At 41.3% G+C, this 24,287-nt stretch overlaps 2 protein-coding genes across 5 annotated transcripts in view; both read right to left on the minus strand.

Annotated features, from left to right (window-relative positions):
• Positions 1 to 799: 799 nt before the first annotated feature.
• On the minus strand, positions 800 to 9,934 carry LOC133379601 (lens fiber major intrinsic protein-like). Its single transcript, XM_061615207.1, is given in 3 exon segments — positions 800 to 1,053; positions 1,055 to 1,128; positions 9,580 to 9,934. Coding segments are annotated over 3 exon segments (453 nt in total). The 5' UTR covers positions 9,724 to 9,934; the 3' UTR covers positions 800 to 818.
• Positions 9,935 to 15,306: 5,372 nt separating this feature from the next.
• LOC133379598 (aquaporin-4-like) overlaps positions 15,307 to 24,287 on the minus strand; it is a 36,614-nt gene continuing 27,633 nt past the window's right edge. For 3 of the 4 annotated variants that reach the window (XM_061615201.1, XM_061615198.1, XM_061615200.1), the window contains exons 3-5: positions 19,275 to 19,439; positions 17,443 to 17,523; positions 15,653 to 16,796 (exon numbers count right to left, since the gene is read on the minus strand). In XM_061615201.1, the coding sequence (XP_061471185.1) occupies positions 16,593 to 16,796; positions 17,443 to 17,523; positions 19,275 to 19,439 (450 nt within the window). In that variant the 3' untranslated portion in view covers positions 15,653 to 16,592. Of the gene's footprint in view, positions 15,558 to 15,652; positions 16,797 to 17,442; positions 17,524 to 19,274; positions 19,440 to 24,287 lie in introns of those variants that run through there. The other variant, XM_061615199.1, reaches the window with a different exon arrangement.

Raw genomic sequence — 24,287 nt, forward strand, 5'->3', positions numbered from 1 at the left:
GCTGGATCTGGATTTCTAAAACTGCCTTTAACACCGGCGCCTGCCAGGGCCTTGCAATTTAAAAGACGATTCATAATAACTGGTTTGTAGGAGAGGAATATCATATGCATTCAGATTCCTTAATAAAATGTTTCTCCTCCAGCCATGTCCTTTGTTAGTGTATCAGATCTGCCACCCACCCAAGTTTTGCCTTTGAGGATCAAGTCTGCATGCTAGATAGGGTGACTCAGGGCTAAGTTTACATGATGGGGAGCCCTCTTTCTGCCATGGCTTGGAGATCAGTGATGCCAGGGAGATTAGTGTTACCTAAAACAAGAAGCAGGCGACATATGACCTGCACTATACCTTTTAGCTGTGCTTCCTCCTGACATGTCTGGAAGCAGCAGGAGGTGTCCCAGGAGAAGCTTTGGTGGGCTAAATACAGCCCATGGGCTCCATGCAGTGCAATGACTGAGAGTATGAGCTGGCATGGCCCTGGTCCAAATATCACCTCAGCCATGAACTTACTTGGTGGTCAGGCCACTGTTTCTCAGCCTCAGCCCTTCCTCACATAGCTGATCCCCTTCCCCGATCCCTTCTTCAGCCAAGCCTCTATACCTTGCTGGCATAAGCCCCCAGAGCTGAGATGGGGGGCTGGGGTCAGATTATTAGAAGCAGTGAAGGAAATCAAAGAGGCCATGAACAAAGAACAAAGGAGCCTGAACTGAATTGGTCTTTCAGTCCTGTGTTACGCAAAACGGTCTCCAACAAAGCAGCAGAACACAACTCATGACCAGCAAGATGGAACACACACACACACACACACACAGGGAATTGTCCTACACCTTTTCCATAAATCCATTTCCAAGATTTCTGACTGCAAAAAGAAATTGTTTAAAAACCAGGCAGTGACATATTTCCCCTTCACTCCCCACCCCACCTGTTCTCCCTATTCTATTGCCCGATTTGATTGAAAGAGACCGGATAACAAACTGTCCCTTTGGAGGCTCTGGGGGTGCACTAGTTTCAGCTGGCCAGTCACCTTTGAGGACAGACAAGCGCTCTGACAGGGCACATCCGGGGGAAGAGGATGAAGTCATACAAGAAGCTGCCCATCACACCACCACCAATTGGTCCAACCCCAAACACCTAGAATGAAGAGGAAGAAACACATGGAAAGGGGGAGCAGTGAGATATGGGACGGGGGGGGGCAGCATAGGAATAGCATGGTTGATAAAGAAAGCACTCGTCTTCAGGAACTTGAGACTGTTCTTTTAGGTATAAAGCTGGTAGAGAAAATTGGTGGAGTTTAGAGGCAGCACTACTTCAAACTGCAGTAAGATTGTGTGTTAAAAAAAACTAGTGCAGTAGAGAGAAAGGTTTAGCTTAGCCCTGCTGTGCTAGTTTACTACATAAAGTGCAGTATTTATTAGAAAGTAATGTTATTTGTTATTATAATGTTATTTGTTATTTTATTTAATTTTTTGTAAATTGTATTGCTTTTATTGTATTTTTATATTGTATTTTTATACCTGTTTATTTTTCTTTGTAAGCCGCCTTGAGGGCCTTTGGCCGAAAGGTGGGGTATAAATAAAATTTAATAATAATAATTTTTTAAAAAGTATTCAAAAATAGGCACACACCTGCAATCTCTAAAGTCCAGAAAACTACCAACTCAGGTTTTTCCACACTAGAGCCCTGTAGAGCAGCCATGGTATTGCTTTTTCTACAACTAGCTGGAAGTGGAAGTAAAACATAGTTGTTGTTTTAAAAATAGAGAAACTGCTCTATTTTTCTATAAAAAATTAAAAGAAAAGGTAGATGGAAAAAAGGCAACAACTGAAGGATCATCCTTCAGTTTTATGGAGTTTAGCGGTCAACAGGGGCGGGGGGGGGGAATTAGCCATATTCCGCCCCTGCCCTGCCGTGATCAGCTCCTTTATAGAACCTTTCTCTAGCCATCAGGTTCATGAACTCCTCCACCGTATTAACTCCTGCTGCTCCCTTCCATGCAGGGTTTTCAGGGTTCTTATTGAGAAAGCAGCGTAACTTTCCTTGGGCATCTTTTGCACATGTTCAAATTTGCGCTGGCAAAAGTCCACATTTAAAGCAAAATGCTATCTCACCATCTCTTTGAAGAAAGGGTAGTCATCCTGCTCCTCTTCAGCTAGGGTTCCTAGAAGCTCCATGATTTCTCCGCTGGCTTGTCCCCACAATAGTTTCATTCATAGTTCAGGAGCAACTTTCTGATCTCTGCAGGCTTGCTGAAAGACTTGAAAAAATGCATAAATGTCTCCACCAGCAGAATATACAGGCAAAAGATGTTTGTCAGTCTTCTCCAAAGCACTCTTGGGTCTGGACTGTTGCATCTGAGTAGTATTCAGTTGTAAACCCATCAGCCCTCTTTGCAGTTCAATCATTTCTTTCAGCTGATCTCTCAGCTCTTCCCACTATTCTCCTGCTGCCACTGGAGTTCTGCTTCCCCCTTCCTCTGGGTTTTCCACAGAGCTTGACTGCCTGGCACACCCTGAGGGTCCTGCAGTGGGCTCTTCTTGTTCCAACCATGAAATAGACAAAGTGTATAGAATTAATTCCAGATATGCAACAATGAAAAAAACTCCAAGAGATGTGCTTGTTCATTTTATAAAAAAGACGACCAGAGATATGGTATTACAGCAACACTTTAAAAATACCTTTAAAATTGATGGTAAGGAAATACTGGTGATGAAAGAAATTCCTATTAGACTTCTACGTAAGAGAAAAGAATATGCTTCCCTTACAGAAAAACTTAAGCAATGCAAAATTCAATTTAGATGGGATGTTCCAGAAGGAGTGATCTTTACATTCAGACAACAGAAATATAGATTGAATACTGTTCAAAAAGCAAGGGACTTCTTGAGAAAAGCTTTAAAAGATATGGAAGAAGATAAACTCAAAGATATGGATATAATTCCTGGGAAACAAAGTCAACAAGGATACGCAGAGGAGGGGAAGGAAGATGATGGATTAAAAGGAGCATCAGGCACATTTTAAAATACACGCTTAAAGATGGATTACAAATATCTAACTTGGAATATAAATGGAGCCAACACGGCGCAGAAGAGAAAGAAAGTGTTTCATTATTTGAAAAAATTAAAATTGGATATAATTTGTTTACAAGAAACTCATATTAAGAAGAAAGATTCCAAATATTTGATTTGTAAAAATTTGGGTGAAGAATTTATTTCAGCTGGACCAAAAAAAAAAAATGGAGTTGTTCTTTACATTAACCCACAATTGCTTCCTAAATTGGTATTACTGGATGATAGTGGTAGATTTGTGGGGGTTGAAATTACTTTACAGGGTACAAACATTTTGATAGTGGGTATTTATGCTCCCAATGAAGATAAAACAAGGTTTTACACAGGACTTATGGAAAAATTGTCAGAGTTTTCATATGATCATTGGTGCGTCATGGGTGATTGGAATGGGGTAATCTCACCAAAAATTGATAGGCTTTCTGAAAAAAATATCAAAGAGACACAGGGTAAATTACCGAAGATTTGCTTTGAACTGATGGAACATTTAGAATTGGTGGATACCTGGAGATATATAAATGATAACGCAAAGGAATTTACTTATTTTTCAGAAAGACACAAAACATTCTCGAGGATTGATATGATTTGGATGTCTAAAATTTTAGCGAAGGATATTTTTAAAATGGATATATTACCAAAAAGTTTTTCGGACCACAATCCTGTGATATTAACCTTAAAAAAAAAAAGTCTTGGATTTAGATGGAGACTAAATGAATCTTTACTTCAGAATGACAAAGTAGTACAAGAATGTAAGAAGAAATTAAAAGAGTTTTTTGAACATAATTTACATAAAGGAACAAGTGAAAATATCGTTTGGGATACAAGTAAGGCATTTATGAGGGGATATTTTATTAAATGTAACTCTGAATTAAAAAAAAAGAAACAACAGAAAATGCAATTAATTTTGGAAGAAATAAAACAAAAAGAGGAAGAATTGAAAAAGAATCCAACTAAAGTTTCTATTGTAAATCAAATTAAAATGTTACAGAAACAAGTGTCAATGTTGACAGTTAGAGAAATTGAAAGGAAACTAAATTTTGCTAAACAAAGGACTTTTGAATTTGCAAATAAACCTGGGAAATGGTTAGCATATAAATTAAGAAAAGAACGTCAAAAAATATTATTTTAAAGATACAAGAAGGAGATGAGACGCTGACAGATAATGTAAAAATCAAAAAGATTTTTCATCAATATTATTCAACATTGTACAAGTGTCAGGAAATTCCATCTGAAAAAATAGAAGAGTATATATCTAAACAGAATTTGCCTAAAATTACAGATTTTCAGAGACAAGCTATTAATGGCCCTATTACGTCAAGAGAGATATCTGAAGCTATAAACAAAATTAAATTAGGAAAGGCGCCAGGACCAGATGGGTTATCTGCAATGTATTATAAATGTTTGGAGGAAGAACTCTTGCTACCTTTACAGTCTACAATGAATTTTATTCTGCAAGAGGGAAAGATACCGGATAGTTGGAAAAATGCTAATATAACATTAATACCTAAAGAGGAGCAAGATTTAACTAAAACAAAAAATTATCGGCCAATATCTCTATTGAATAATGACTATAAAATTTTTACAATGATCTTGGCAGAAAGATTGAAAATAATATTGCAACAATTTATTCAGGAAGATCAATCAGGGTTTTTACCTAAAAGACAATTACGTGACAACGTCAGGAATGTCTTGAATGTGTTGGAATATTTAGAACAACGAAATGATAAACAAGCAGCTTTGATTTTTTTAGATGCTGAAAAAGCATTTGATAATTTGAATTGGAAATTTATGTTTCAGGTTTTGGAGCAAATGGATTTTGGAGACAATTTTATAAAATGGATTAGATCGATTTATACATCTCAGAAGGCCCAGATAATTGTTAACGGAGATTTAACGGATTCATGTGAAATACAAAAGGGTACAAGACAGGGATGTCCATTATCTCCCCTTTTATTTATTCTGGTCTTAGAAGTGCTGCTTAGAGATATAAGGCAAGATAAAAGGATTTCGGGATTAAAGATAAAAAAAGAAGAATATAAATTGAGAGCATTTGCTGATGATTTGATAATTGTACTAGAAAACCCTTTGGAAGGAATTCATATATTGATGGACAAATTAAAAGAATTTGGACCGTTAGCAGGATTTAAGATCAACAATCAAAAAACAAAGATGTTGGTGAAAAATTTAACTTTAAGGGAACAGAAAGAGTTAATGGACAAGTCAGATTTTACAATAGAAAAAAAAGTTGAAATATTTAGGTATCATTATGACAAATAAAAACTCAAAGTTGTTTCATAATAATTATGAAAAATTATGGACAGAGATTAAGAAAGACTTGCTAAGATGGGATAAACTACAACTGTCATTAATGGGTAGAATATCTGTGATAAAAATGAATGTATTACCGAGAATGATGTTTTTGTTTCAAACAATACCTGTAATATCCTCTGATTTACCTTTTAAACAATGGCAAAAAGATATCTCTAAATTTGTATGGCAAGGAAAAAAACCAAGAGTTAAATTTAAACTACTACAAGATGCCAAAGAAAGAGGAGGACTGGGATTACCAAATCTGAGACTTTATTTTGCTGCCTGCTGTTTAGTCTGGATAAAGGAATGGATTTTATTGAGGAATAAAAGACTATTGGATTTGGAGGGCCATAATTTGAAGTGGGGATGGCATGGATATCTATGGTATGACAAAGTAAAAGTAAATGTAGACTTTAACAATCATTTTATAAGACGTCCTCTGTTGAAAATATGGAATAGATACAAACTAAGGTTTTATTCGAAAATACCATTATGTGTCTCAAGTCAAGAAGCGTTTTATAGAAGAGAAATGACTGGAAAAGAGAAATGGTTAACTTATCAAGAACTATTAGAAAATGTACATGGAGAATATACAATGAAAGAGAGAGAACAACTGACAAAGGAAGGATATAGTTTTCAATGGTTTGCCTATTTGCAATTGTTAGAAAGATATAAAATGGACAAGAAAATGTATGGGTTTGAAATAAGTAAATCTGATTTTGAAATAGGATTGTGTACAAATGATGAAAATATAATTGCGAAAATGTATAAACTCTTATTGAAAATGGATATGGAGGAAGAACAAGTAAAAGAGTGTATGGTAAAGTGGGCAAAAAATTTTGGTCATAACATACAAATGGATCAATGGGAAAATATGTGGAAAAAAGGTTTGAAATTTACACTATGCTATAATCTTAAAGAAAATTTTTATAAAATGATGTACCGTTGGTACGACTCCAGAAAAGTTGTCAAAAATGTATAGTAATGTTTCTAATGTTTGTTGGAAATGTAAACAACAAGAAGGATCATTTTATCATATGTGGTGGTTATGTAAAAAGGCAAAATCATTTTGGGCACAGATAGGTAGGAAGATGCAAAAAATTCTAAAGATAAATATTCAGTCAAAACCAGAATTTTTTTTATTGGGTTTTATGGATAAACAAATAGAAAAGAAATATGGAAGAATAATATTATATATGATTACGGCAGCAAGATTATTATATGCACAAAAGTGGAAAATGGAATCAATACCAACAATGGAAGAATGGCTATTGAAATTAATGGATTTAGTAGAAATGGACAAATTGACATGTTTACTTAGAGAAAAATCGACAGATACATTTCTTAAGGAATGGAAGCCTCTCTTAGACTTTTTGTTGAAAGATCAAAATAAAATGATGATACTGGGATTTGACGATTAATTAAGACAGCCTACGGAGAAAAGGGATTCTGTATGTATACATTAAGGGACAGGTTTGATGTATATTATATACTTATAGCTGATCTGCGACAAATCGGAAGTCAACTATTTTATTTTTATTTTTTGTTGATGTATTGCTATGTTTTTTTGACTTTGTTTTGTTTGTCTTTTGAAAAATTTGAATAAAAATTATTAAAAAAAAAAATAAAGGAACCAAATGCTCTCTGTACCATGGTGTGTTTACTTGGAACCACTGATTTCAGAATCCCACGACTGCCACCATGTCAAAGATTGTCCCCCTGGGGTCCCTTGCCCTCAGCACCCCAAGGGGGGTTCTTTGCTTCTGAGAACAGTCCCAACTCCCTTGGGTCTTTGCTTCCCAGGCAAACTCTCCCTGCTTTAGGACTAAGATTACGGTAGTAACTGCCGCTACCCCTTTTCCAGCTTTCTTCTCTGAGGAAGGGGACCTTAGAATGCCAGCAGAGTTCCAAGAGTAGACTACTTATAGCAGCCTCTACTCTGGAGTATTAATCTACACTAATCAACCTTAATCAGTAGAGTTCAGCGATCAAGGACTAGATTTAGAATCATTAGTTTCAAGCAATACACACCATTTATAAAAGGGTAGTTTATTTAAAAAGAAAAGAAAAGTATACACAAGAAGAGAGCAGCAATTGTTTCCCCAAAGTCACTCATCCAGCTGGGCTGCACAAGATACATTAGAATAACAAATGTGAGAGATTCAATACAGACAAAAGAACACAATAAAGAGCTTCCTAACTTAATACCTCCTACTCACAGTAGAATAGCCTGGTTCCCAAAGACTTTCCCTGAGATCCTCCGGTGAATCAAGTTAGATGGAAAAAAGGGAACAACAACTGAAGGATCATCCTTCATTTTTATGGAGTTTAGCAGTCAACAAGGAGGGGGGGGGCAATTAGCCATATTCCACCCCAGCCGTGATCAGCTCCTTTGAAGATAAGGGAGCTAGACAGCCCCACCCAGGGGTCCTGATGTGCAATATCCCCTTTTCCTGACTTTTGATCTCACTTGCATCTTCTTGACTTTTGCAAATTGCCTGTCTGACACTGATCCCCCTCAGCAGGGTGTCCCAGGGATCTACAAGGCTCCCAGAATTCTCTCTGTCTGAACCATTTTAGCTTGACCAAAGTTAGCTATTCTTGACAATAATGACAGGACACTGGTAAGCTTCCCCTCACCGTGGAACAGAAACTGATACTAGTACAATTAAACTGTTGAAGGGGTATTAAATAGGTTATTATTAATCAATCTTCTGCCTATGATCATCAGGAAGCAATAAAATGGGCTGCACTTGAAAGTAGGTGTTTTTAATTAAAGGCACAGGCACCTTTAAAAACCTCAATAGCACTTTTACCTCTCCATATTAGACAAGCTTCTGCTGCAGTTGCATTGTATTTCCAAAAAATTGCCACAAATAAACCGGGGGGGGGGGCAGGGAACAAAGGAGGATAACACAGAAAACACCGGAATGCATTCAGCTGATAATGAGATTATCTGGATGCTTCATCAAAAGGGAGTGAACAAAGGACGGCAATTCCAGAGAAAAGGGCTAGTGTGGAAGCTATCACCTCATTCTCCATCAAGGCTAGAGATGGACAGCAGGGTTTTTTTTTCAGTGTTGAAGATAGTTTAAAAGAGCAATAACTGCTTGTGGTCTGCCCACTCATCACACTTTTTCACCTGTGGTAAACAGATTTTGCAAGGCTATTAAAACCTTCAAAACATGCAACACTTGTTTGATCAGAGGTGACAGTAGGGCAAATGAATTGTATGTACAGACATGCCGTGAGAAGCAAAGTCTCTAAAATATCAGCCCAACTTTCTTTAAAATTATTGCCTGAGTCTGTCCTAAGAAAGTGTTTTCACCAGTACTGTTTGCAGATTTCTTTCTTTTCAATTTGCCCCTCCTTGTCCCAGAACATTGCCCTTAGGTATAGTAGTATTAGCGTGGCCAGGCCAGGCCTGGCAACCAAGAGGTCTTCTGTATCTTTAAAAGTTGTGCAGGGGGAAGGGAGAATTCCACCTTGTGGTTTTTCCCATTACAAAGTTGCAAGAACACCTGCACTTGGCTGTCTTTCTCTTCTCCTAAAGATACAGGATCAGTCTCAGGCCATGAATCTGGCATACATGTGAGACATAGAGGAATTATGTCAATTTCCCAATAAACCTTGAAGGGATGGGCTTGTGGAAACCATTCAGGATTAGTTGAGGGTTGCCCCTACTGTTGTGCAATGTCCTAGCACACATAACAGGGAAAATAGCTGGTTATGAACTGAGGGCAAGGAGTTCATGGCTTTGTTTATTTTAATTTTTAAATGTCAGCAACTCTGTTCAAAATTATGAATGTGGCACTACAATCTGTTCTGCCAGACCATCTGAATGTATTGATATGGAACTCTTCTGTAAGCGTTATCTCCCTTTTAAGGATGACACAGAGTTGTGGGGTGCTTCCACATCACCATTGACCCAAACAGTCCTTTGAAGTAGACAAAATAATTTAACTCCTGTCCTTTGTCTGAGCTTCGCATATACAGAGAGAGCTGCTAATTGTCTTGTCCAGCATTGCCTTGATGAATGGGACGGTATCCTTCATTTTCAGGAAGGGGGCTTCCCCAGATTGTGTGAAGTAAAGCCTTGGAGGAATTTTACTTCCATCAGCGTAGAGCTTTCTCCACAACCCTTAGCTTGATATGTTGTTGCACACCTGATTATGTGTAAGCCTACTTTCTTACCCCCAGAACCTCTCCTTACCCAGTGGTTGGTGAAGTTGCGGGTGATGACAGCAGGGGCAAAGGATTGGGCAGGATTCATACCAGCTCCTGCGTAGTACATTTGCAAGAGAGTAAGGTTAGGAGGATAGAGAAACTGTTTCTCCCTGTGTATAAGGCATCCCATGTCCCTGGACACCAAGAAGGTCCAACTCCTTTACTAGAAGGCTAGGGATGGGCAAATATGTCAGTTTTGGTTTCTCTCAGTGTCTCATTTTTCCAGCCTTAAGTTTAGTTCTTCCACATCAGTTTGTAATTTTTTTAAATCCTCATGAACGTTAATCAGCATTTTCATGCAAATTGTAACTAACATGGACATTTTTGTATACAATTTTGCCTAACATATTTTCAACGCATTTCCCTAATTTAATGCATTTTATTTGTTATTTTCCCTCAATATATGCATTTTATGCAAAATATACCCTAGTGTATATATATATATATTTGTACACATCACTTAGCTGGAGAACTAGCTGGAGAACCAGCTGATAAAGCATCAGGGCGAGTTAAGCAGCAGAGCAAAAAGAGGGTAAGTAACTCCCATTTATTCCATTATTAAATTGAAGTAAAACAGCTCAGAGCAATGAGTAATAAGGGCAGCCCAAGGTCACCCTGAGCTAGGAGCCAAATCCTGAAAGAACCTATATCTTAGGAGACAGATCCTAGGAGAAGGAAGCCCATAGAAAGCTAGTTTTCAACACCACCATAGCAGGAAAGCTTCAGAGGACACTGTAAACAAGGCTAAATTCCAGTCGGAGAGAAGGGGGAAAAGGAAACTCCACCGACACATACAGGGAGAGAGTCAGATCAGTCCTTGCTAAAAAGGGCAGCTTCAGCCTTCCTGAAACACAACCACAAGCTCTGTTTCCCTAGGTTAAAGAAAGGTCAGGCTGTTCTAGGTGGGAAAACAACAAACACAAAAGACTTGCCTGGAAGGCGCAGCCCCTTGATTAGATTAAAAGCAGCCAAAAGCTTAAACAGCCCCGCCCCTCGCTCAGGAAGGAAGGAAGCCTGAGAGAATACTAAAGAGTTAAGCCCCAGCTGATAGCCATCAGCCTCAAGTAACACATCATTGGCTGGCAGCAGTAGCTGGGAGGAACCAGCCACACATATAAAGTCAGAGCACCCTAGCGAGGGAGCCTGCTGCATGAGCTAGAGGGAGCCCCAGCTGACAAAGCATCAAGGCGAATTAAGCAGCAGAGCGAGTTCGGCAGCAGGGCAAGGAGGTCAGGGCCCCCCACTCTGCCCGTCTGTTCCCTGACCTCAACTAAACCGCAGTCTCCAACCCATTGACGTAATAAACCTTAAACAAAACTATGCAGGTAAGAAGCCAGCAGGGGTGTGGGGGCTTTCCAGTGTTTTGCACCGCCTGCAGCATGTACGACTATCTGCCTGTTGGACAGAAGTCGTGGGTGTGCTCTCGGTGCAATGAGCTCCTGGCTCTCCAGGAACGACTTCATTTCCTTGAGGCCAAGGTGGCGGACCTGGAAAAGCTGAGAGAGGCAGAGAGGTGTGTGGAGGAGGCCTTCAGGGACGTTATAGCTGTGTCCCACTCCAACGATGATAGCTCTCCTGCTATCATGGAGAACGATGGTCTCGGGGAAGGAGAGCATCCAGCTGAGGAAGAGGGAAATGATCCCTTAGAAGGGACCCATTCCTTGGGGGATGAGCAGCTATCCTCTCGTGCCGAGGATATATCTCCAGTGGGTGGAGGGATCCTTGTAGTGGGTGATTCGATCATTAGGAACATAGACAGTGGGGTGTGTGATGGGCGTGTAGACCGCAAGGTGTTTTGCCTGCCTGGTGCGAAGGTTGCGGATATCGCCCGTCGTTTAGATAGTTTGGTAGACGGTGCTGGGAAGGAGTCAGTGGTCGTGGTGCACGTTGGCACCAACGACATGGGGAAATGCAGCCGTGAGGTCCTGGAAGCAAAATTTAGGTTGCTAGGTAGGATGCTGAAAGCCAGGACCTCCAAGGTGGCTTTCTCTGAAATGCTACCGGTTCCACGCGCAGGACCAGCCAGACAGGCCCAGCTTCGCAGTCTCAATGCATGGATGAGACGATGGTGTCGGGTGGAAGGGTTCGGATTTGTTAGGCACTGGGGAACATTTTGGGACAAGCCGGGCCTGTACAAAAGGGACGGGCTCCACTTGAACCAGAATGGAACCAGACTGCTGGCACTTAAAATTAAAAAGGTAGCAGAGCAGCTTTTAAACTGACTGAGGGGGGAAACCCGACAGGAGCTGAGAAAGGTCCGGTTCGGAATAAACCTCCCCCCTGGGATAAAAACCAAAGAAATGATGAAATTTTAAAAGGGGTAGGCCTAGAAGTAGGCATTGTGAGAGCAGGGGCACAGGATATAAATTCAGAAGAGCAAAATTACCACAGGCCTAACCACAAGTGCCAAAGACACTTGAAGAGAGACACTGCTTACAAGTGCCTGTACGCTAATGCTAGGAGCCTCCGAACCAAGATGGGAGAACTGGAGTGCTTGGTCTTAGAGAAGAGCATTGATATAGTGAGCATAACCGAGACCTGGTGGAATGGAGAAAACCAGTGGGATACGGTTATCCCTGGATATAAACTATATCGGAAGGACAGGGAAGGACGTATTGGTGGCGGAGTCGCTCTATACGTGAAAGAAGGCATTGAATCCAGCAAACTCGAAACCCCAAAAGAGGCAGACTCCTCCACAGAATCGTTGTGGGTGGTGATACCGTGCCCCAGGAGGGACTTAATACTGGGAACGATCTATCGTCCCCCTGATCAAAATGCTCAGGGAGACCTTGAGATGAGATATGAAATTGAGGAAGCATCCAAACTAGGAAATGTGGTAGTAATGGGTGACTTCAACTACCCGGACATAAGACTGGCTGCATATGTGTTCCAGTCATGACAAAGAAGCAAAGTTTCTAGATATTCTAAATGACTATTCCCTAGACCAGTTGGTCATGGAACCGACCAGAGGGACGGCAACCCTGGACTTAATCCTCAGTGGGGACCTGGTGCGAGATGTAAGTGTTGTTGAACCGATTGGGAGCAGTGACCACAGTGCTATTAAATTAAACATACATGTAACTGGCCAATTGCCAAGAAAATCCAACATGGTCACATTTGACTTCAAAAGAGGAAACTTCACAAAAATGAGGGGATTGGTAAAAAGAAAGCTGAAAAACAAAGTCCAGAGGGTCACATCACTCGAAAATGCTTGGAAGTTGTTTAAAAACACTATATTAGAAGCTCAACTGGAGTGCATACCGCAGATCAGAAAAGGTACCGCCAGGGCCAAGAAGATGCCAGCATGGTTAACGAGCAAAGTCAAGGAAGCTCTTAGAGGCAAAAAGTCTTCCTTCAGAAAATGGAAGTCTTGTCCGAATGAAGAAAATAAAAAAGAACACAAACTCTGGCAAAAGAAATGCAAGAAGACAATAAGGGATGCTAAAAAAGAATTTGAGGAGCACATTGCTAAGAACATAAAAACCAACAACAAAAAATTCTATAAATACATTCAAAGCAGGAGACCATCTAGGGAGACAATTGGACCCTTGGATGATAAGGGAGTCAAAGGTGTACTAAAGAACGATAAGGAGATTGCAGAGAAGCTAAATAAATTCTTTGCATCTGTCTTCACAGTGGAAGATATAGGGCAGATCCCTGAACCTGAACTAACATTTGCAGGAAGGGATTCTGAGGAACTAAGACAAATAGTGGTAACGAGAGAGGAAGTTCTAAGCTTAATGGACAATATAAAAACTGACAAATCACCGGGCCCGGATGGCATCCACCCGAGAGTTCTCAAAGAACTCAAAGGTGAAATTGCTGATCTGCTAACTAAAATATGTAACTTGTCCCTCGGGTCCTCCTCCGTGCCTGAGGACTGGAAAGTGGCAAATGTAACGCCAATCTTCAAAAAGGGATCCAGAGGGGATCCCGGAAATTACAGGCCAGTTAGCTTAACTTCTGTCCCTGGAAAACTGGTAGAAAGTATTATTAAAGCTAGATTAACTAAGCACATAGAAGAACAAGCCTTGCTGAAGCAGAGCCAGCATGGCTTCTGCAAGGGAAAGTCCTGTCTCAGTAACCTATTAGAATTCTTTGAGAGTGTCAACAAGCATATAGATAGAGGTGATCCAGTGGACATAGCGTACTTAGACTTTCAAAAAGCGTTTGACAAGGTACCTCACCAAAGGCTTCTGAGGAAGCTTAGCAGTCATGGAATAAGAGGAGAGGTCCTCTTGTGGATAAGGAATTGGTTAAGAAGCAGAAAGCAGAGAGTAGGAATAAATGGACAGTTCTCCCAATGGAGGGCTGTAGAAAGTGGAGTCCCTCAAGGATCGGTATTGGGACCTGTACTTTTCAACTTGTTCATTAATGACCTAGAATTAGGAGTGAGCAGTGAAGTGGCCAAGTTTGCTGATGACACTAAATTGTTCAGGGTTGTTAAAACAAAAAGGGATTGCGAAGAGCTCCAAAAAGATCTCTCCAAACTGGGTGAATGGGCGGAAAAATGGCAAATGCAATTCAATATAAACAAGTGTAAAATTATGCATATTGGAGCAAAAAATCTGAATTTCACATATACGCTCATGGGGTCTGAACTGGCGGTGACCAACCTGGAGAGAGACCTCGGGGTTGTGGTGGACAGCACGATGAAAATGTCGACCCAGTGTGCAGCAGCTGTGAAAAAGGCAAATTCCATGCTAGCAATAATTAGGAAAGGTATTGAAAATAAAACAGCCGATATCATAATGCCGTTGTATATATCTATGGTGCGGCCGCATTTGGAATACTGTGTACAGTTCTGGTCGCCTCATCTCAAAAAGGATATTATAGAGTTGGAAAAGGTTCAGAAGAGGGCAACCAGAATGATCAAGGGGATGGAGCGACTCCCTTACGAGGAAAGGTTGCAGCATTTGGGGCTTTTTAGTTTAGAGAAAAGCCAGGTCAGAGGAGACATAATAGAAGTGTATAAAATTATGCATGGCATTGAGAAAGTGGATAGAGAAAAGTTCTTCTCCCTCTCTCATAATACTAGAACTCGTGGACATTCAAAGAAGCTGAATGTTGGAAGATTCAGGACAGACAAAAGGAAGTACTTCTTTACTCAGCGCATAGTTAAACTATGGAATTTGCTCCCACAAGATGCAGTAATGGCCACCAGCTTGGATGGCTTTAAAAGAAGATTAGACAAATTCATGGAGGACAGGGCTATCAATGGCTACTAGCCATGATGGCTGTGCTCTGCCACCCTAGTCAGAGGCAGCATGCTTCTGAAAACCAGTTGCCGGAAGCCTCAGGAGGGGAGAGTGTTCTTGCACTCGGGTCCTGCTTGTGGGCTTCCCCCAGGCACCTGGTTGGCCACTGTGAGAACAGGATGCTGGACTAGATGGGCCACTGGCCTGATCCAGCAGGCTCTTCTTATGTTCTTATAACTGCATGCAAAATTCAGAGAAGTGCAAACTTCAAAGGATGACCATGTTTCAGTTCACATATTGTTTTGGAAAGTGAGAATTAGGTAGTTTTGCCTTTAAATACAAACTGGATTGAATTTCTCCCCCATTCCTACTGTTGGCTTGGTGGGATTTATATGTAGTAGCATAGTCGTCTGTCACACCCTCTGCAAATCTGCAGCCATGTGGAGGGTTTGCAAACACCTTTTTTTTTTTTTTGCAACTGTGATTCACTCTGAGTGTCACGGTATTGCTCCTCTATTTCTACTCCCAGATATAGTGACTTTGAGAGGCTAGCTGGAAATCTCTTTGACCACATGTTTCTGTATTGGTTTAAAACACCTGCTCCAGGGATCTCCACGTCAAGGGAACCAAAAAGATTCATTGTGGTGCAGTGGCGGCTGGTGGCTCCATGGCAGTGGGGCAGTGGAATCTGCTCCGGGTTTTTCTTGGCTCCAGAGGATTTGTCAGCTTGCTGAGTGATTGGGCAGGTAGGGGAAAACTTCCAGACCTGGAAGAGGCAAAGACAATGGGATTTGCCGGGCTCAGTACTTCCGCAGGCCCAGCTTGTTTGAGGCACCAACAGAGGGGAATTGCCATACTGCCCTGTGCTCAGTTGCACTCTCCCCTTGATTGTGCATCTTGTTTAAAGAGGGGGTTGGTAAACCTAAACTCCACCCATGTGGCAAAAAGGACAAAGAGGCTCAGTAGTCCTTTCCAGATGTTCTCCAATGAGTGGTGTACTGTGAGGCCAGTGAGGCCTGGGGAAGGAGCTTGCCTTGGGCAGGAATGGGCAGACTTCAAGCTTGCAGATCTAGCAGTAGTAGTTGCTAGAACCCCCAAGATCCACTAACAAGAGGGTGTTGCAAAAGACATACACTTAGAATTAAGGACTTCTGATCTCAGAAATATTTTAGTACCAGAACAAACAGAGATCACAGTCCTTCCACACACACAAAAGCCAAGCTTTCTTCAGAGTATAATTTAAGGGCTGGGGGGAGTCATTTTGTTGCTGCTATTGTTAAACAACTGGGACTCAGAAATCCATGCTGATTTACTGCAAATCATTAGAGAGATCTGCCAGTAAATCTACATCTGCACAATAAACCAGTGACAGAGCATGGAATAAAACCTAGCAGGCTTGGTTTCTAACCCTTCACTAGTTGCTATATCAGTCCTGGGCACAGAAACCAGAACACCAAGTTCCTGGATCACTTGCTTGAGTTCACTGGATCTTATCCCACGAGAACCCAGGAATCCTGGTTTCCACCTCTTCCTTGTGTTAGCCCATTAGACTGCCATGCTCTCTAAGCTGGGAATGAACCCAACATTCCTGGCAGTGCTCAGTGCCGTAACTGTCAGCCTGTGCCACCTTTAGGGGCTCAGAACCTAGTCCCAGTGCAATGCCAGGGCTCAGGTGGTAATATATATAGATATGGAAGATAGCAACTAGGTAAAAGCAGCAAGAAAGCACTGATGAGGGACTTTTGTTGCATTGGGATAGCAGGAAGCCTGGCAGACCTAAGAGTGCGGAAGTTGCCGCCTTCTACTCAGTGCTGTGTTCTCCCTTGCAAGGCGGTTTGGTGGGAGCAGAGAGGGAGGAACGAGACACGCTGGCCGCCTCCACAATCTCAATGTCACGGCAGGTCAGGCAGGCAACCAGCTTCTCCCGTGAAGCATTGTTAGCAAAGAAGAATTCGTAGGATATTCCAGCAAGGACTGCACCCAGAACAGGGCCAAGCCAGTACACCTGGAAGGAAGGAAACAGAGAGCATGAAGTGGGATCTGCAATATATCGTCTTTGGGAAGGGTGTGAGGGAGAGAGGATGGCACAAAACTCACCGGGATTGGTAAGGAGGCAGTTTTAAGGTTTTCAGGGATAACTGAATTAACTAAGTGGGGCACCAAGACAGGCAGGGAACCAGCACATCTGGGTTATTGTAGGGACTCTGTGCCCCTCCAGATGCTGTTGGATTCCACCTCGCATCAGCCCTAGCCAGCATGGTCAGTGTTCAGGGATCACAGGAGCTGTAGTCCAGCAACATCTGGAAGGCCACAAGTTCCCCATCCCTAACTAGAATGAAAAATCGGGTAAAAGGACTCAGAGCGGGCACTGGCAAACACATCTTAAAGGAAGGCTGGAGAGCCTGTGGTGCTCTAGATGTTTCTGGACTACAATTCCCATCCTGCATGACCAGTGGTCAGGGATGATGGAGGTTGCAGTCCAGCAACATCTGCAGGCCCACAGGTTTCCCACGCATTTTAGAGGGCAATACACAATCACAGCACCCACGGCTTCAAAGCAGACTGGAGGGCCAATTAAAATACATGAAGCCAGAAAAGGGGGAGGGCAGAGCATCCTCCCTCCCTCAAAGGGCATTCCAGCATCTACTCACCCAGTGATGCTCCCAGATTCCTGTCACTACAGCTGGTCCCAGTGACCGGGCTGGGTTCATACTGCCTCCAGAGAATGTGCCCTGCAAAAACAGCACAAATGGTATGATCAATGTTGGTCCATTTGTCTCCTTTAGTAGATCGCTGTCTGAGTTAGTTTGTATTCATTATTTTAAAAACAGCCACCACCAAAAGTGTCCTCTTTCTCATCATCGATTGTTTATAAACCACATATTAAATGTTAGATGCTGAACAGACAGAAAAAATGGAAGTCCCTGTCCATATAGTCTCACAGTCTATTCCCAACTATTGCGATTCAATTTGCTTCACTTTTGAATAAACCTTCAGCACTAGTATGGTATAAAAGTTTTTGCACTAAAAAAACCAGTCCAACCTCTCCCCAATTTTGTAGCCAGAATCGTGAAAATATACATGTATTTCCATACAAACTTATTCTATGTGCAAATGTTGGTTTTGGCATACTTTCTGACTTGTCAGTCCTCCTAAATGCATGTTTGTGTGCAGGGGTTAAAAGCGATCCCCTGCTTCCAGCATGAGCTAACTCTTTATTCGCCCAAGACTGAATGATCCCTTTCTGGAGCCTTGTGATTGCCAGTTTTCAGTCAGAATCACTGCTTCTCTACCTCACTGGCACTGAAGGGTATAGGGGCAGTGTGACACCCTTCCCTGGCTCTCCCTGTCAGGTTTCTACCTGCTCGTGGTTACTGCCTGTCTCTAGGCACTACCAGGGACTCCACCAGTCCGGACTGTCCTTTTTTATGGTTTCTCTCCCTGCTCTAGCACATATCTCAACAGATCCCCCTGCTAGGCAGCACCACCAGTCACATCCTATAACCAGTATTCCCAGAGACTCTGCCTGAGTCTCCCTCAATTAGGTTACCTCTGTGACTGCGTGCTTAAGCTGTCCCAATCCCTTTGATTTACTCAGACTGCTTATAATTCTGGTTTGCTCTGAATACTTGTGGTGTTATATTCTTCCCTTCCCCGCTGCCACCATTTGCTACAGTTCAGCCTTGGTATTTACCTTACCCTCCCTTCTGGTCTGTGAAACCCCAGCCAAGGATCAGGCCTTTGGTAAACCAAAAGTATTTATTAAATATAACAAAGATAACAAGATTTCTTTATAAAGGCACTTAAGCATATGGTTTCATCTATTCCTGAGGTACTGGTCTTAGTATTAATCCGAACTCCACCCTCTCCTCACATCCACCAACTCTCCACACAATCTCCTCTCAAAACCCACCAAAACAACCCTCTCAAGTCCACCAACGTCCACCCAGATTTACCTGTCATTCTTCCTTTTATACTGTCAGCCATTTTAAACATTCAGCCAATCATCCAGCATTCTACTGCCCATTCACTCCCCCTTCCTCTTTCATTCTACTTACTATGTATCTCCTATACAAACAGCACTTACCCTATTTACACTAATACAGGAACATCACAGGCAGCAATAGAAAGAATATAAGATTGTATATTGGAAAGTATATCCATTATAAAGCCAAAGTGCAACACCTTTGCTCTCTGAAGACAGAGCATCTCTTAAGTAAATATTTTCTGAAGTCATGAGGACTAGGGTATTGCTCAATTGAAATAATTAAATCTGACATTCTCTCAGTCTTATAGAGATATGAGGAATGCTGGCATCTGATGCACCTGGAAAAAGTAATGATAAAAATAAGCCTTCAGTTGTAGTGTAGATGTCTTCAGATTATGGGCACAGATTTCTAGACACAAAACTTTCATTCAATCAGTTTGGCATTTCTAACCAATGCCTTAAAGGGACTGCTTATGTGGCTGCAAAGGCTCTTACCGCAGCTAGTGCTCCCGCTATTACAGAGAAGCCAATGGCCAAGATTCCAGGTTCACCTGACTCACGCTTCCGGTGGTCTTCCACAGCGAAGATGGTGAGAGCCAGCTGGAAAGTGGAAAAAGCCTCCATCCCCAAGGCCTGTCCAGCATTCCCCTCATTGCTGACCTGAAATAGAGCCACATTTTAAAAAGGTTGAAAAAGAGGGAGGTCAGAAAGGTTCCTCCCCCCCCCAAAAAATCTCATAACATTTCAACAATATGCTAAAATATTTTACAGTTCATATTATTTTTATGTTGAAGTTGTTAATGTATAATGTTTTCAACCAGCTGATCTTATTGTACATCTTTAAATGTATTGTGTGTTCTACTATCCCACATTCCTGCACTGAGTGTGGGAATAGACTAGATGACCTCAAACGCACCCTCTAACTCTATGGGTGGTATCCAACAAAGTCCTACTGAGAGCAGTAGACCCACTGAAATTAATGAACGTAAGTTATTTGTGTCTATTAACTTCAAGAGGTCTACCCTGCATAGAACCAACATTGGCTGCAACCCTAAAATCCTATGATTCCATGAACCATTTAGTATGCCGTGAAAAGACAAATAATTGGGTGTTAGAATAAATTAAACCAGAACCATCATTAGAAGCTAAAATGATGAAACTGAGGTTATCATACTTTGGACACATCATGAGAAGACATGATTCACTAGAAAAGACAATAATGCAGGGAAAAACAGAAGGGAGTAGAAAAAGAGGAAGACCAAACAAGAGATGGATTGATTCTATAAAGGAAGCCACAGACCTGAACAGGGTGGTTTACAACAGATGCTACTGGAGGTCGCTGATTCATAGGGTCACCATAAGTCGTAATCGACTTGAAGGCCCATAACACACACACAGTATGTTTGACCCCACCATATTAATTACAGCTCTGGCTAATCTTCTTTGGGTAGTTGTAGCTCGTGCGTTCGTGCGTGCAAAATACTTGCTTGTATCATGAAGAATCCAAACAACAACAACAATAAATAGTAAATAAATGGCTTGCCACATTTATTTAAAATTGTCACAGATGGAGGTGGAGAAATGTTATAAATCACATTACTGATACAGTAATTTTTGTTATTTTTTGTTCTACATTTTGATAACCAAGATAGCTACCATTTAACATCAGGTCCAGATTTTGCCCAGGCATTGTTGCCCTTGCAACTATGTACTTTTATAACTAAAAGATAATAATACCCATAACAGTGTGAAATGAGGTGCTTTTTGGTGGTGGCAGGATGCAGAGGGAAGCCCAAACAGATCTTCTGATCCAAGAGATCATACCAGATGAGAATTAGACAGCCAATTAGTCTGCAGAACAAGGCGGCACTTAGAGTAGCAAATGGGAAGTGGGGATAAAAGGGCAAAGGCCTACTGGGAAATAGGCAAAGACAGGCAAAGTTGTGAGGGTGGGGGAAAGCAAAAGTGACATGTAGCCAGTATGATGGCACTAGGGTTGCCAGGTCAGAAGCATCCCAAAACCTGAGATTTTAGGGGCGGGCCCAAGTGATGTCATGGGGCGGGCCCAAGTGATGTCATTAAGCATGATACATTAAGCCTCAATCACAGTTGCTTGGAGCATACAATTAAAAAAAAAATCTGATTGGAAATTAAGCTAGAAATCTTGGCTAAAAGATGGAGCCTGGGTAGGGAACATTTAATCTAGCCTACTTGCTTTCGGCAAGAAGGGTTTAAGTGCCTTCAGGCCAGTCCAGTCACCAGAAGACCACTGTAGGAAGAAAGGAGCCTAGTGTTGTGGAGATGTTAGATGGGAGCATTTGGGAGTAAAGATGGATGCCCCTGAAGGCTGCAATTCTAAACCCATTTACTAAGGGACTAAGCCCCATAGAACTCAACAGGACTTACTTCTGAGTAGATATAGTTTGGATTGGTAAAGCTTGACTATGGATCCTCTGCAAAAATATCCATATCAAAGCAGGGTTGGTAACCTCTTGCTTGGAATGCCCTGCCCTTATCTTTTAATGTGGCTGCTCCAAACTTCTTTACAGATTTGACCCTTCACTTCAGAGAGAGGTCTCAGAAATGAGTAAGAGTAAGAAGATTCTCTACCCTTTCTGTCTACCCTGTGGGCTGCTATAAACTCACGTTGACAGTCAGCCCAATTCCAGTCAGTAATAATTGACAGAGAGAAAACACACATGGTTTGGTCTACCTTCACAGGCAGCAGCCTGGGAACAACAACTACAGCCACACTTTCAAATATGTGAATTCTCTTTTACCACTATTGGGCAAGAAACAAACTGCCATGAAACCAACAAGGTGCATCATCAATGGGTTTTAGGGGGTTGAGCTGAGCACATGCAACCACTGCTGTTGCTTCTATGGATGTAAGGGAGTGAGGTTAAAGGTAAATGAAAGGCAAACAGAAAAAGAAAAACGAAAGACAGTGATGCTTTCCTAAATGCAATACCATATCAACCACAACAAGATTCCTATGAGTAAGGCAGACAACTTAGCATCCTACAACCAGTCAGGATTCATAACCGAAACCCAAAGCTAAAAAAATCCTGGCAACCAGTCAGTTAATGTAGAATGCTGCGGCATAATTGCTGACATGAGTGAGATCCTATCCACACATAATACCTCTGCTCTGAAATCTGCATTGGTTGCTGATTTGCTACCAGGCCAAGTTCAAGCTGTGCTTTCCATGTTATGGGTGCCACATAGTACTTGTTCTGCTCTTGTAAGACATCAGTCCTGTAAAGTGGCAGCATTTTGGATACTCTGTTCATAGGGTTTTCATGGTAAGAGGTATTCAGAGGTGGTTTACCATTGCCTTCCTCTGACTTTGGACACATAGCATACTTTGGACACATAATGAGAAGACATGATTCACTAGACAAGGCAAGACAGAAAAACAGAAGGGAGTAGAAAAAGAAGACCAAACAAGAGATGGATTGATTCCATAAAGGAAGCCACAGACCTGAACTTACAAGATCTGAGCAGGGTGGTTCATGACAGATGCTATTGGAGGTCACCGATTCATAGGGTCACCATAAGTCAAAATTGACTTGAAGGCACATAACAACAACAACAACAAAGCGGCAGTACCTACACTTTGGAACTCCTTACCTATTGACATTAGGCAGATGCCTTTTTTCAGCACCTGCTAAAATCATTTTTGTTTAGGCAAGCCTATCCACACATGCAGAAGCTATTGTGTTTTTAAATCTGTTTTTAACTCATTGTTGGTTTTATTAATTTGAATGTTTTTCAATACATGTCTTTGTTTTTGCCAATAATTTTATTGTTTTAATTCTTTCTGTCAACCGCTTTGAGATTTTTTTTTTTTACAATAAAGCAGTATATAACTGTTGTAAATAAAATACATAAATAAATTTTGGAGTCACAGCTTTTAAAGATGTTTTTAAAGATGTTTTGTTTTAATATATTTTAAAGTCTGCTTTTATGATTTTTAAAGTGTTTTTAGTGCTTTTGTTTGCCGCCCTGGGCTCCTACTGAGAGGAAGGGCGGGATATAAATCAAATAATAAATAAAAACAAATATATAAACTTCATTCACCCAACCCAAAATTCAAAATCATGCCACTTTAAGCTGTTTTGCAACTGTTTATACTTGTTTTACGGTTATTGGTTTTTAAAGGGATCTACTTCTTATTGTGAGCTGCCTTGTTTTCCAATCACCAACCGTACCTCACAGGGTTGTTGGAAAGGCTCCATACAAACACACACTTGTAAATATACATCCCATATAATAGTTTGTTGTCAAACCAGTTGGTCATTGCAGAACATTTGTTTAAAAATCAGTATTAGTTTCCTACATAATAAAAAATGTGATACCTAGGTAAACCCTGCCTAATTGCTTTAAAAATAGGATTGACGGGGGAGAGAAAGATTTACAACACAAACACAATTCTTTGTTATGTTTACTCAAAAGTCCTATTAATTTACAGCACAATCCGAACCATGTCTACTCAAAGGTCATGAATTCATGAATTCAATGGGGTTTACTTCAGGTACGTGGGATTAGCATTGCTTTACTGCCAGAAAAGCAAGTATTGGATTAAATACTTTCATATTGCCAAGGTTTTCAAAGCACTGCCCTCTCCAACAGCCCAGTGTCTGACTCTTGCACACAAGAGGAAAAAAACTTTAAGCCATATTCTTACTTACCCAAACTGAAGATCTCAAAGCCACCATTTCCTGATGTTGCAATTAAGTGTAGGCACTGCCTGGGTCAACAAATCACAACCCTGGCTTCACTTATTGGCTACAATCCTGAAAGGGCGGGGTTAGAGCCAGAGCTTGGGAAAGTTTTTTTTTTTTAACTACAACTCCCATCAGCCCAATCCAGTGGCCATCCTGGCTGAGGCTGATGGGAGTTGTAGTTTTAAAAAAGTAACTTTCCCAAGCTCTGCTGGGAGCTGCTATAACAGATTTAACAGTCACAGGGGGCAGCTGATGTTTTGGTGTGTATCTCAGGAACCAGACCACTAGAAACTTATTTTTTTTAAAAAAAAACTGAAGATCTCAAAGCCACCATTTCCTGATGTTGCAATTAAGTGTAGGCACTGCCTGGGTCAACAAATCACAACCCTGGCTTCACTTATTGGCTACAATCCTGAAAGGGCGGGGTTAGAGCCAGAGCTTGGGAAAGTTTTTTTTTTTTAACTACAACTCCCATCAGCCCAATCCAGTGGCCATCCTGGCTGAGGCTGATGGGAGTTGTAGTTTTAAAAAAGTAACTTTCCCAAGCTCTGCTGGGAGCTGCTATAACAGATTTAACAGTCGCAGGGGGCAGCTGATGTTTTGGTGTGTATCTCAGGAACCAGACCACTAGAAACTTATTTTTTTTAAAAAAAAAAATTGAAGCTGATAGTCTGGAGATTAAGCTGGGTCAGTCAGAGAGCTGGAGGGGACCCCCAGAAACCAGAGTCTCAGGCCACAAAACGGAGATCTGGCAACCCTAGATGACACTCAGGTAGTC

This window comes from Rhineura floridana, chromosome 3 (assembly GCF_030035675.1).
Source record: "Rhineura floridana isolate rRhiFlo1 chromosome 3, rRhiFlo1.hap2, whole genome shotgun sequence".
Taxonomy (NCBI): domain Eukaryota; kingdom Metazoa; phylum Chordata; class Lepidosauria; order Squamata; family Rhineuridae; genus Rhineura; species Rhineura floridana.